Consider the following 13,543-nt stretch of genomic DNA (forward strand, 5'->3'; position numbering starts at 1 on the left):
TATGATTCTTCTTTCACAACATGACTAACATGGAAATATATGCAACGTGATTGTCCATGTATAGCCTATATCAAATTACTTGCTATCTTAGGATGGGGGGAATGAAGGGTGGGAGGGAGAAAACTAAAATAGTGAATGTTGAAAACTATCTTTACTTATAATTGGAAAAATAAATAATAAAGAATAGATACAGAATAGATAGCACTTTCCTTTGTAACACAATTTACAGATATTATTTTACTTGAAACTTCTAAGAACCTGGGAAGCAGGGGCTCTTATCAACCTCATTTTACAGCTAGGGAAACCTGAAGTAGTTAGAGATTAAGTGACTTGCCCAGGGTCACACGGTTCTCAAGTGTCTAAGGATGGATTTGAACTCAGGTCTTTCGACTGCAGATACAGTCCTCTATCCACCTCATAAATGAGATAATTCTCTTTTTTAAACTTTCCCAGGTCTTCTGCCTCTATGATCCTAAAGATGATAGTGTTATGGTTGACTTCAGGAGGTTCTAGGAAAACCCATGGAACTCCCAGAGAGGCTCTTGAGACTCCAGTCCATAAGAGGTGTGAGAATTCACAGGAGACTGTTTTAGCCGGCCTAAGGTGGTTAAGAAAGAAGAGGTTTCAGATAGTTGACTGGCTGAAGAAAAATTGTGAACCTTTGCCGGGTACTAATAGGCAAAGTTGTCAAGGAGGAAGTTTGAGAGGAAAGGAGGGTGAGCAAGGACCAGAGAGAGAACGGTGCTAAGGTATGCTCTGCCTGAAAACACAGCCTCCCACCCTGAGGTCAGTTTACAAGACATGCTTATCTGCGTCAGTCATTCTCTTTGTGCACCTCTTTCCACACAAAGCTAAATGTTCTAAGTGTAGCTAGCCCTCTTATTTCAAAGTCCCCATGGAACACTTCAGAGAACCCCATCAACAGGTTCCTAGGGGACACAGACACCCCTGCCCGCCTCCCTCATCTCCCGGGGGTAGCATTGAGTCCACTCTGGGTCCGGGATTCTGAAGCAGCTGCTGGCACAGCTGCCATCCCTGGTCTGCGTCTGGGGCCTCCGCCGGCCTCTGCCACGTCCCACTGCTGGTCGGTCCCTTCCCTGGGGACCCTCTGCTGACTGGGCTGGACGGATGCCGCCCTCACCCAACAGGGTCTGAGCTGGGCCATCTTCTCCGAGAAGGGGTTGTGTTGGGGGGGGGTCTCAGAGATTCTTCCCGTGGCTTTGCCCCCCACAGCTGGTCGTGGCTCCTCCGGGTCGTGCAGAACAGACAGCAGGATGCAACAAGGGGACTCCGTGGCACAGTGGTTCCCGGGTGCGGGCCCAACTGCACTCTGCCTTTCCTCGCCACGCACCAGGGCAGGGCCGGGCTCCCTGCTTCCCTGGGCTGGGCCAGGCCCCTCTGGCGGCGGGGGTGGTCCCCGTGCCCCGGTGCTCCTGGCGGCGGGGGTGGTCCCCGTGCCCAGGTGCTCCTGGCGGCGGGGGTGGTCCCCGTGCCCCGGTGCTCCTGGCGGCGGGGGTGGTCCCCGTGCCCAGGTGCTCCTGGCGGCGGGGGTGGTCCCCGTGCCCAGGTGCTCCTGGCGGCGGGGGTGGTCCCCGTGCCCCGCTGCTCCTGGCGGCGGGGGTGGTCCCCGTGCCCAGGTGCTCCTGGCGGCGGGGGTGGTCCCCGTGCCCCGGTGCTCCTGGCGGCGGGGGTGGTCCCCGTGCCCTGCTGCTCCTGGCGGCGGGGGTGGTCCCCGTGCCCAGGTGCTCCTGGCGGCGGGGGTGGTCCCCGTGCCCCGCTGCTCCTGGCGGCGGGGGTGGTCCCCGTGCCCCGGTGCTCCTGGCGGCGGGGGTGGTCCCTGTGCCCCGGTGCTCCTGGCGGCGGGGGTGGTCCCCGTGCCCCGGTGCTCCTGGCGGCGGGGGTGGTCCCCGTGCCCAGGTGCTCCTGGCGGCGGGGGTGGTCCCCGTGCCCAGGTGCTCCTGGCGGCGGGGGTGGTCCCCGTGCCCAGGTGCTCCTGGCGGCGGGGGTGGTCCCCGTGCCCCGGTGCTCCTGGCGGCGGGGGTGGTCCCCGTGCCCCGCTGCTCCTGGCGGCGGGGGTGGTCCCTGTGCCCAGGTGCTCCTGGCGGCGGGGGTGGTCCCTGTGCCCCGCTGCTGCTGCTCCTTCCTCATCCCTCCCGGGGGTCCGGCGCCCCTGGGCGCACTGACACCTCGGGAGCTGGGGCGGGGCACAGGCCCCTCCCCGCGCCGGCAGCAGCCTCCGGCCCCGCCCCTCGGGTCCGCCCCCGGCGCCCCGAAGCGCCGGGCACCCCCGCCCAATCCCAGAGGCCCGCGCACCCCCGGGGGGCAGGGGGAAGCGGGGGGCCGCGAGGCCGCGGAGGGGGCCCGGGCCCCGGAGGCGGGCCGGAGGCCGCGGCTAATCCGCGAGCGTGCCGGGGGCACGGGGCGGGCCGAGGAGGCCGAGGAGGCGTGAGCGACGTCGCCGCGCGTCCAACCGGGGGCCGCCGCCGCCGCGGGGGGCCGGGCCGAGCCGACCTATCCCGACCGAGGAGCGGCGAGCCCGGACCCATAGGAGCGAGGGGGCGGGCCGGGCTGGGGGCGGGGCCCTGAGGCCGCCGCGGGCTGGGGGCGCCCGAGCCGCTTCTTCGGGAGGAGGCGCGCCGCGGGGCAGGGCCGGAGGGGGGGGGGCGGCGGGGCCCCGCGGGGCGGGACTTCCGGGGCGTGGCGGGCGGCGGGGGCGGCGCCGGCCCCGCCCTCCCGGGCCGGGCCTGGCCGCGGCCCTCGCGCGCTCGCGCTCCCCAGGGCCCGCGCGGGGCTCCCCGGGGCGGCGGGCCGCCATGGAGTTCCCGGGCCACGGCGAGCAGCTGCTGCGGAGCCTGCGGGAGCAGCGCGCGCAGGGCTTCCTGTGCGACTGCACGGTGCTGGTGGGCAGCACGCCGTTCCAGGCGCACCGCGCCGTGCTGGCCTCGTGCAGCCCCTTCTTCCAGCTCTTCTACAAGGAGCGCGAGCTGGACAAGCGCGACCTGGTGTGCATCCACAACGAGATCGTCACGGCGCCCGCCTTCGGGCTGCTGCTGGACTTCATGTACGCCGGCCGCCTGGCGCTGCGCGGGGACACGCCGCTGGAGGACGTGCTGGCGGCCGCCAGCTACCTGCACATGAACGACATCGTCAAGGTCTGCAAGCGGCGGCTGCAGGCCCGCGCCCCGGCCGAGGCGGACAGCACCAAGCGGGAGGAGGAGCCCCGCGCGCCCCCGCCGCCGCCGCCGCCGCCGCCGCCCGCGCCGCCCGCGCCCCCCGCGCCCCCCGCGCCCGCCAGCCCCGGGCCCAGCACCTCGCGCGGGGGGCCCCCGGCCGCCCCCGGGCCGCCCGGCTGGGGGGCCCCCGAGGGCGCCGACACCACGCAGCCCGGCATGGAGGCGCCCCCGGCCAGCCCCAGCAGCTCCACCGAGGCCCTGCCCGCCGCCTGCTTCTCCCCCGGCCTCGGGGCGCGGCCCGCGGGGTCCCTGGGGCCCGGCGGGCCCCCCGCCGCCGGGGCCTTCTACCCGGCCCCGCCGGCCCCGGCCCCCGGGGAGGCCGAGCCGGTGCAGGTCAAGGTGGAGGCCATCGTCATCTCGGACGAGGAGCCGGAGGGGCCGGAGGACGGGCCGCGGGCGGCCGCGGGGCTCCGGGACCGCTACGGCCCGGCCGAGGCCTTCGAGGAGGCGGCCGCGGGGGGCGCGGGGCTGGAGGACGGGGGCCCGGCCGACCACTTCCTGGCCCCCGACGCCCCCCTGCCCTACCACCTGCTGGCCGGCCCGGGCCACTACCCCCCGGGGCTGCTGACCCCGCCGCCGCCCGCGCCCGGCGGCCTGCCCGAGCCGCTCTACCTGCCCCCGGAGTACGACGCGGCCCCCGGGGGCTTCGGGGGCTTCCCCGAGGACGTGCCCACGTGCAAGACGTGCGGGAAGACCTTCTCGTGCTCCTACACGCTGCGGCGCCACGCCACGGTGCACACGCGCGAGCGGCCCTACGAGTGCCGCTACTGCCTGCGCAGCTACACGCAGTCCGGGGACCTGTACCGCCACATCCGCAAGGCGCACAACGAGGACCTGGCCAAGCGCAGCAAGCCGGACCCCGAGGCCGCCCCGTCCTAGGCCCGGGCCCGCGCCCCTCCCCGCCCCCTCCCGGTGCGGGCCGCGGCCTCTGGCCAGCCGAGCGCCATAAAGGTCAACGTGAAACCCTTCCTATCGAGTGGTCTTGGCTGGTTTTTTCCTCCCTGGACAAGTTTGAGGCCTCCCGAGACCCTCCGAGAGTCTGACCCCCGGGGGGGAGGGGGGTGCTGAGGAGGGGGTGGCCGAGGCAAGGCGACTTTTACCGAGAAAGTGGAAACCGGACCCGATTTGGAGACGGGACGGGTGAGCTGCTTGGTCTGTACCCCGGACTGAGCTCATAGGTAGCGCCAGGGGCTTCTGGTCAGCCCCGAGGGCTATGGGGACACCCCAGGGAAGAAGAGCTGGCATTCGTAGAATGATTTGAGGTTAGTTACTAAAGCACTCAGCGGGACCCACGGAGATCTGCCCAGAGAAGAGAACCAGGAAATGGGGGGTCCAAGGGGAGGGAGGCCCAAAAGGCCGGCCCCCATCCCCACAAGCGACTCGCAGCTCTCCGGGTTTGTGAACTCGCAGGTCTGGTGCTCACTCTCACTGAGAGCAAGTTGAGAAGGGTCTTCTTTGGCCTAATGAGAGCACCTTGAAAGCTCTCCTCCAAAGAAGCCAGCTCCTCCTGCTTCCTGAGTCCTTGCAGGAGCAGGCGTGTTGGAAGGGAGACTCAGGGATCCCAGGTGTAGAGACCTTCCTGAGCTTTCCAAGTTCTCCCCTTTCTGATACCCACCAAATCCTTGTTCTGCTCAGGTGACCTGAAGAGTTTCTTGTTGGGGCCGCCAGGGCCCCTGGGAGAGGCTGCAGAGGTTTGGGGACAACGTTTTGTCTTCTCACCTTGCAATCTGCCAGTGAAATCCACAGCTCTGGTTGGCCGGGGGTCCCAAAGCAGCAGCCATAGGGTGAAGATGGCAGCATCAACTCATGAAGAACCTCATCTTCTGAGCCTTCAGCTAATCTTAAACATCCCCATTCAGAAATCTAGAAGTCAGAGACTCCCAGGAATTGGTTTTCTAACCCAGTCTTCCACCCACAGGAGTCCTTTCCATCTCATTCAGCCTCTGTTTAAAATAGTGGCACGCAGGAAGGGCAGAGTCTGGGCTTTCGTGACCCTGGGCAAGTCACTTCACTGCCATGCCTCATTTTCCTTATCTGTAAAATGCAGACAGTTGGACCAAATGACTAAAGGTCCTTTCCAGGCCTACAGGACGGCTCTCCCTTATCTTGGTTGAAACATTATATTATGTCCCTTTAATAACCTGATTTCCATCTTGGAAAGTTCTGATTCTCATTCTAATCTAGGATACATGGGGACTTTGGAACCATAGTTCCTCAGCATTGAGCAGTTTCTGAAGTCTTGTCAAAGAAGGAAAGGCTCAGAACTGTTCCCATTTTTAAGATCATCTTTTCCTTCACCCTGCAAGCTCAGATTAGTTCTAGCTGCGATAGAATTGTAATGTCAGAGACATTTATGTAAGTGGAGTCTTTCCTACCTTGCCTAACTTCTCACCAAGCATCCTTTCTTGCCAAGGGTCTTAACATCCATGCTGGAGTCAGCTTCTTACTCTATGGTGATCCTTTTGATAATTTCTAGAAATGACCTCGTTTATCCCATCTCTTTTCGTTACAGTTTAGCTAACCTCTCATCTTTTTTTTCCTTGTTCTCAAAAGTTCCACATCATTAGGCCCTTCTGTCCCTCATCCCCTATATCATTTCCCTTAATTCCCATCCTCCTTCCAGGTTCAGTCAGGTTTAGGTGAGGCTCCTGGCCTCTCAAAACTTGGGTGGGCTGCCTTACAGCCCATTGGATCCTAATCAGGTCATGTGCTCCTGGTGAAACCAGGACTTCTTCATCTGTCTCCTCCCTTCTTGCTATTACAACTGGTATCTCATTAGATGATAGGGGCAATTTTGTCATTTCTTGGCATTCTTGAAGGAGAGGAAGTGCAGGGAAGGAGTCCAAATGGTTGGGATCAGATCTTGGTCATGCTTCCTTGATGCCTATTTGAACTTGGGCAAACATCATCTGTCTTCCCAAGTATTTCCTTTTCTGTAGGTCAAGGGATTGGGACTCTGATTTTTAAGGCTCTTTCTAGCTCTAAATTCTGTGACTAGGCACAAATAACATAGATGTTTTTATTCTTTGCCATACATATCTATAGAATTTGAAAAATGGGAAGAGAAAGCAAACACTATCATTGTAGCCACTGTGTCAAGCATTAATTCCCCCAGTTCAGTCTGTCTAAAGAGAAATAGACTCGTTTTCCCCCCTTCTTTAAATTTCCCCCAAAGCCCTTTTGTACAGAAACACATTTTGGTGGCCAGGGAAAATGGCTTGTGTTCTCTCAATGGTATAGGTAAAAGGAAGGGATGATTAATCGGGAGAAGGGGGTGTTAATGATAAAGTAGAAGACTGCTCCAAACTGGAAAGATTTTCTGGAATTTTTCTTTTGACTGTAACATACAGAAGTGGCTTTGGGGTTTCCGGGCCTATGCCAGCAGAGCTAAAGACCAGCCATGCTCTTCACCAACAGTCTAGTTGCCAGCAGGTATATCTCAAACACCATGTATCCATAAGCCGTCACCAACATTAGCATCAGGAGCACAGGCTCTGCTAAAAGTGGGGGCCTTTCCAAGGATTGAGGATATAAGACATGTTTAGTGTGTTGTATGAGAGATGATGCCATCCCAAACCAAATCCTTGCTAACAAACAGCTGTCCACACTGGACAGTGTGGGGTCCTGATAAGACCCCTTGACCCAAGAACAAGGGTGGTTTTAAAGTCTATAGACACCAACTTGGAATGATGATGTTTTTAAATGCACAAAATACACAGGATTACAAAGGAAACAAATTGTATTCAGTTATTTAAAAAAAAAAAAAGCTGATGGCTCCTTAATCAGTGAAGCCCTGGCTTGAACCAACACCTTAGAAAGGCCAAGACCATGTCTCATCCTCTCTTTTTTTCTATCACTCACGTACTTGGGTACCTTAGAGGGAGAGAGGCACTTGAAATACAAAGGGACTATCGGTTTTCATGTGGCGGTTTCTATGGGGATGGGCTGACCCTGCTTTCCAACAGTTGCTGTAGAGGCCGGCATTGTGTGGACACTTTGCCACTGTAGTCAAATCTAGGTGGCTCATTTTGGAGGCTCACGTATGCTTCAGAAAGAAACGCTAATTATATAGAAAGAACCAGAAACCAGGAGGGAGAAGGGAAAAAAGGGCTCAGATGTCACTGTTAGTAAACAATCATTATAGTCCTGGGGCACCAGAATGTTGCATTAATGATCATTCTCATGTTAAGTTTTAATAGATTTGGGTCTAATTATCATTAAAAAAAAATGAGAACGGAGGTCAGACAAGGGACTGTACACAGCTTTCCCAGGCTTCAGTGTCACCCAAACACCTGTCCACCAGTGCTCTATGGACATTGGACCTCTAAGGAAGCCTTGTTCCTGCCTGCCCTGCCCACACCACTTTCTGCTGGCCTCATTCTTTGCCTTTGGGTCAGTCCTGGAATCTATGGTTGCTCCGAGATCATTTATTCCACCTCCCCTATGGAAATTGTTTTGATGTTTCTCATGCCAAAGCTCCACAAGGCTATCCCGATGATGCTGGACAGAAACACAGAAATGGCAGGGAAGAGGAGGAGTCTGTCAGGGACGGACACAAATCCCAACCCAGGTAGGTCACTGCAGTAGCACCCGTGTCCTCTGCTTCCAGTTCAGGGTGGGGGAGAGGGGATCTAAGGGATCACCCTCAAGCAAGGAAGGCAAAGGAGGGGCTCTGTCTCTGTAGCTAACCAAACATGCCCATGTAAAGCTGTTTTTCCTTTTGGTGGTAGCTGCTTAACTCCGATTCTGTCCACTGCAGGTATCGCCGGACATTGGCATCTTGGGAAGAAGAAAAAGAAGAAAAAGAATTAAGTAATTCAAGTCTCCAGGTAGGAGAGAGCAGATTTTAAAAAGTAATACCAAGGCTTCTACAGTCTTCTAAGAGATAAGAACATTCTGAGATCTAGTAAGACCTAATTCTGATTCATTAATATGGAAGTTGTTATTTCTCTTAAGGACTGAAGGTTGGATTTTCATTTTGGATTCAAAAGATTTTTCTGAACAAAAGCATATGCTAAACATTTTAATCACTTAAGAGGGCAAACAGTTTTAAAAATAATTTAGATGCCCTATCGGTACTATGTATAGGGTGAGATGTTCATTACAAGTCATTAACTATGCTCCCAAAACCTCTCTTAAACAGGACTGAACAGAATTAGGAGTACACCTTTGAGAAATCAATAATTCTTCATATGACCAATATCCCCTAATTTGCATTTTCATTAATTCAGACTAGCTTTTTCAAATTAGCAGACATTAACAATATTATTCTCCTATATTTCTTTTGGACTTACAGAGAAAAGAAGAGTGTAGTAGATAAAGGGCAAACTCCAGCCCAGAAGTCTGGGTTCAAGACTGTTGACCCTTTTTGGCTGTATGAGCCTGATCAAGTCACTTTACTTTCCCTACGAGACCTCTCAAAGATTTAGGGTTGCAGATCAAAGTTGAAAGAAGGAATTTTTGGTGAGCGAAGTTCTCTATACCCATGAAATCACATGTCCAAACCAAGAAAATCCAACCTACTCTAGCATTGCATTGAGAGCCAAAAGCAGGATGTGACTACAATAGAAATAGGAGCTGGCTGTTTGGAAGGCAGCCCTCTTTCTAGGTTATTCCTAAAGTCACCAAGAAGCCAAAAGGCAGTTGGGAAAAGGTAAGTGATAAGCACAATGGACTGGATACACTGACCCATCCTTAGAATGAATGCAGGTCTGCCCCAATTCAGGGCCTCAAGGACCCTGAAAAACAATTTAATGATCTTAACATGTCCTTTGGATTGATACCATTTTAACAAGAATGACTGCATTCTTCCCCAACACCCCCCCCCACTTTGCCTCACCTTTTGGCTGACGGTCAGTGGCAGCCTGAAGGTAGTGTCGGGCCTGGTCATAGTCTTGCAGGTGAAAAGAGGCCACTCCTGCCCGGTATAAGGCCTTGGCATTACAAGGCTGGCGTTCTAAGACCTTCTGACTATATTCTCTTACTCGGTCATAGTTCACTGGCTCCATCTGAAGAAGACAGGCTGAGGGGACCAAAGAAGAGAAGAAAGGCCATTTGATGAATTCTTGAACAATCCTGACTTAGTTATGGTCATATTAAACAAAAGACTTTGAAAGTCAACAATTTTAAATGTCTACTCAAAACCATAAAGGCAGCTAGATGGCTCAATGGATAGACTGCTGGGCCTGGAGTCAAGAAGACCTGAGTTCGGTCTGGCCTCAGACACTGCCTAGTTGTGACCTCGGACAAATCACTTAACCTCTGTCTGCCTCAGTTTTCTGATACGTAAAATGAGCTGGAGAAAGACATGACAAACCATTCTAGTAGCTCTGCCAAGAAAATCTCATGGGCAGTGTGATCCATGGAGTCATGAAGAGTCAGGCATGACTGAACAAGAAAAAGAATGTTTAATATCTATGCTTTTTTCTTTTTTTGGCGGGGGAGAGGGAGGATAGACTCAGGAAATATCAGGGAAATTTCTGTACCAATGTCAACCAGCAGCTGTGCAGTTTTAGAGAATGTCCCTAGAACATACAGGATGGGTCAGAGGATTGAAACCCAGGTTTCCCACTCCTGATGCCAGTCCTCAACCTCCACCAGTGTTATGTGCACAGAATAGTTCAGTAGAGGCCATATCCTTGCACCTCCTCTCCTCTATGCGAATGGATGACCACTCCTCAGCTTCTTGACTTTTCATCCCTTGAGTGAGCCCTGGCTGGAATTTGCTTAGTGATCTTCCTAACACAAATCTGATCACTGACCTATCGAGTCCTTTTTACAAGGTACCACTTCTTCTGTAACTAAAAAAGAAGTGGGAACCACCTGCTGCCTCTCAGCAACCACTTATTGTGAAAACCCAGGATTAATGGATTATTAGGCTGAAGATGAAAAATCAGCTGAGCCCTGTCCCCATGACAGCTGGTCTTGTCACCCACTCTACCCTTGCAACAGAACAACCAATGCAGATGGGTGAGTAATAAAACATCTTAACCCAAGTTTTGTTCTTGGACTGCTCTGGTGAATTATGACGCCCTGCCAAAAGAATAATGTTGGGAAAGAAAGTATGCTACAAGCAAGGCTGAGAATTATTATGTAACAAAGGGCACCCATAGACTGTAAGCAAGTCATACCTGGGTCTCAAGAGTAGAGGCTGTCAAGTGCCAGCCTTTTCACCCTTACAAGGTGCTAGTTTAAAATTAATAGCACACAGGGGCAGCTAGGTGGCGCAGTGATTACCTAGCTGGGGTAGCTAGATGGTGCAGTGGATAGAGCACCAGCCCTGGAGTCAGAAAGACCTGCGTTCAAATCCAGCCTCACACACTTAATAATGACCTAGCTGTGTGGCCTTGGGAAAGTCACTTAATCCCGTTGCCTTGCAAAAAATAAAATTAAATTAATAGCACATGTAGAAACCTCAGAAAATGATCAAAGGCCATATGTGGGAATCACGATGGTCTGATTTTTGATTCTCTCCCCCACCCCCAGCACTAACACAAACATCTGTCCAGCTTGGTGGTCCACACCTGTAGGTAGTCCCCTGCTGTGGAGGAGCCAAGGCAAGTCATTGGCTTTAGTTGGGGGATCCTGGACCCTCTCTGCTCTTCTCCCTCTATATTTTCTCACCTGCGGATCTCATCACCTTGCACTGCCTTAATGTCAGTTTTGATGCAAGTGATTCTCAAACCTACCTTTCCTGCCCCAATTTCTCTGCTGAACCTTCAGCTTCTTCTCTGTCTTTCTAATATCTTGAACTGGAAGTCTAGGAGATATCATAATCTCAACATGTCCAAAATGCAACCTGTTACTGTTGAGTCCCCCTAGTCATCCTTGGCTCCTGCGCTCACCCCATCCATGGGCAGTTATTTGTTAAATGCAGTTTCTCTCTTCTTAAAGCTCTCATATACTTTCCTTTTCTTCTAGGACACTGCCACCATCCTGGTACAGACTCTCATCACGTTATACCTGGGCTCTTAAGCTGCTGGTAGATCTCTCTGCCTCAAGGCTCGCCCCACGCCTCCAGTCGCCATCCCCTCTCCCATCCAATAAACAGAAGTGGCTCCCTATTACCTCTAGGATCAACTGTTCTTCAATGTCGTGTCACCACTTCCCGGCTGTCCCCCAACCCTGCACGCTTCCCTTCTTAAGCCCTTGTCCTGACTTTCTTCAAGTCTCAAAGTCCTACCTTCCCCAGAGCATCTTAATTTTAGAGCCTTTGCCAACTGTCTCTATTGATCCCATCCATCAAGATCACGTTTGCATGATGCTGCACTTGTTGCTGCCCCTGATGGACCAAGATCAGGGTTGATTTTTGTCTTTCCTTTGTCTCCAGAGCACTCAGCCTCTGGGGCGGGGGTCCCCAGGAAAGGCCTGGAAACTAGGGTCAGAACAGAGGAGCCTGAACTTGGCATGGGCTCGGACCTTTGCCAGCCTCCACCATTTCCACTGAATGCTATTTGAGCTTTACCCTGCTCTGACAAGGCAAGATCTCAACATCTGACTTTCCGGCAAAGTGTCTGGGATCTCCAGGCCTTCTGACACAGGAGCTCCGTCTTCTGGGGTGCAACTTAAACCCCTTTCTTTTGTTTACAGAGTTTGACCTGGATACACCTCCCTCTGCCACCCCTCTTTCTAGCTTATCTGCTATTGCCTCTCCCCGGCACAAACTATCCATTCTTCTCCAGGTGGGGGCAAAGCCAATGTCTCCGTGGCACCCACAGCCTCCCGCCAGCCCCTCCACGGAGGCCTTGCTTCTGGTGTTTCACCAGCCTCCAGCCCTCTTCCGAATGACCCATTCCCGCAGGCCCAGCTTCACGCAGCCTTCCTTGGCTGTCTCTCTGCTGCCTTGCAGTCTACAGGTTGGCGATCTAGTAGGCACACGTCCTCGAGTCAGGAAGCCCTCGTTGCGGCTGCCCAGGCGGACCGGGCACTGGGCCTCCGGGGCTTTCCTCCTTGATGAAGGAAGGCCTTGGCGGCCCAGCTCGTCTCCGATCCCACAGGCCTTTCTCGTGTCGTTACCTCCCCACAGGTCCTCAGGGAACGGAATCATGCAGACCTGGAGGGCTGGCGCTAGTCGTCCAAAGGGCGGGACCTGGCGCTCTCACTCAAATGGCAAATCAAAACATATTGGTCCAATGAACACAAAAATGGGGTTGGCGCCCGGCCCGAACCCTCAGGTTCAGAGCTTCCTGATGCAGGGGCCCCCTAGGCGAGCCTGGGGCCACACTCTCCAAGAGCGCCCGAGGCAGGGCGCGGGTGGGCAGCTACTTTTGGGGGGAGGTTCTGGCTGGTTCTCTGGGTCCTGGACGGCGTCCTGCCCCCCCGCCTGGCTGGCCCGGTTCCGAACCCCAGGGTCCACGCGGTACAGCGGCCCGGCCCCAGCCCGGCCCCGGGCCCCCGCCCCGGCCCCCAGCACCCGCCCCGGGCCCCCGGCCCCGGCCCCAGCCCGGCCCCGGCCCCGGCCCCCGCCCCGGCCCCCAGCACCGGCCCCGACCCCCGCCCCGGCCCCAGCCCCGGCCCCGGCCCCGGCCCCGGCCCCAGCCCGGCCCCCGCCCCGGCCCCCGGCCCCCGCCCCGGCCCCCGCCCCAGCCCGGCCCCAGCCCGGCCCCCGGCCCCAGCCCGGCCCCCGGCCCCCGGCCCCAGCCCAGCACCCGCCCCGGCCCCAGCCCGGCCCCCGCCCCGGCCCCGGCTCGCTCACCCGCCAGGTTGTTGTAGCAGTCCGTCTGCGTGGCGTCCAGCGCCTGCTGCTGCTCCGGCGACAGCGCGGGGCCGCGGGCGCCCAGCGGCGGCAGCGGCGCGGGCAGGCTGGGGTCCAGGCCCCGCAGCTGCAGCAGCGCGCGGTGGTAGCGGCTCACGGCGTCGCGGTAGCGCCCCTCCCGGTAGCGCTGGTTGCCCTCCTCCTTGTACTGCCGCGCCGCCCGCAGCCTGCGCTCCATGGCCGCGGGAGCCCGCTGCGCCCCGGAGCCTCGCCCCGGAGCCTCCCCCCGCGGCCCGGGCCGCCCGGCGGTGCGTGGGGCGGGTGCGCGCCCCTGCGGGGCTCCGCGGAGCGCGGCGGAACCTGGGCCTGGCGCTGCCCGGGCCGCGGGGACTCCAGGGAGGCCCCCCCCCCCCCCGCGCCTCCGCGCGCTCCCGCCGCCCAATCACATCGCAGCGCTCATCGGTGCACGCGCGCCCAGGGCGAAAAGCCGCAGGCTTCGCCCCCCCCCGACCGGCACGCCGCGCGGACCAATCCGCAAGCCGTCTCCGACTGGGTCGTCCAATCAGAGAGGAAAAAGAAACCCGGCAGCGTCGGCTGTCCAATGGGGCGGAAGCCT

At 57.0% G+C, this 13,543-nt stretch overlaps 2 protein-coding genes across 2 annotated transcripts; one reads left to right on the forward strand and one right to left on the reverse strand.

Annotated features, from left to right (window-relative positions):
* The first annotated feature begins 2,748 nt into the window (after positions 1-2,748).
* Positions 2,749-7,472, forward strand: ZBTB3 (zinc finger and BTB domain containing 3). Its single transcript, XM_074231273.1, has one exon. It carries the CDS (start codon positions 2,814-2,816, stop codon positions 4,110-4,112), a length of 1,299 nt encoding a protein of 432 aa, XP_074087374.1. The 5' UTR covers positions 2,749-2,813; the 3' UTR covers positions 4,113-7,472.
* On the reverse strand, positions 6,990-13,205 carry TTC9C (tetratricopeptide repeat domain 9C). The gene is made up of 3 exons (XM_074231274.1): positions 12,928-13,205; positions 9,073-9,255; positions 6,990-8,012 (listed from the first exon to the last, which is right to left on the reverse strand). Exons 1-3 carry the CDS (start codon positions 13,163-13,165, stop codon positions 7,918-7,920), a joined length of 516 nt encoding a protein of 171 aa, XP_074087375.1. The 5' UTR covers positions 13,166-13,205; the 3' UTR covers positions 6,990-7,917.
* Positions 13,206-13,543: the final 338 nt, after the last annotated feature.

This window comes from Macrotis lagotis, chromosome 3, assembly GCF_037893015.1.
Source record: "Macrotis lagotis isolate mMagLag1 chromosome 3, bilby.v1.9.chrom.fasta, whole genome shotgun sequence".
Classification (NCBI taxonomy): domain Eukaryota; kingdom Metazoa; phylum Chordata; class Mammalia; order Peramelemorphia; family Peramelidae; genus Macrotis; species Macrotis lagotis.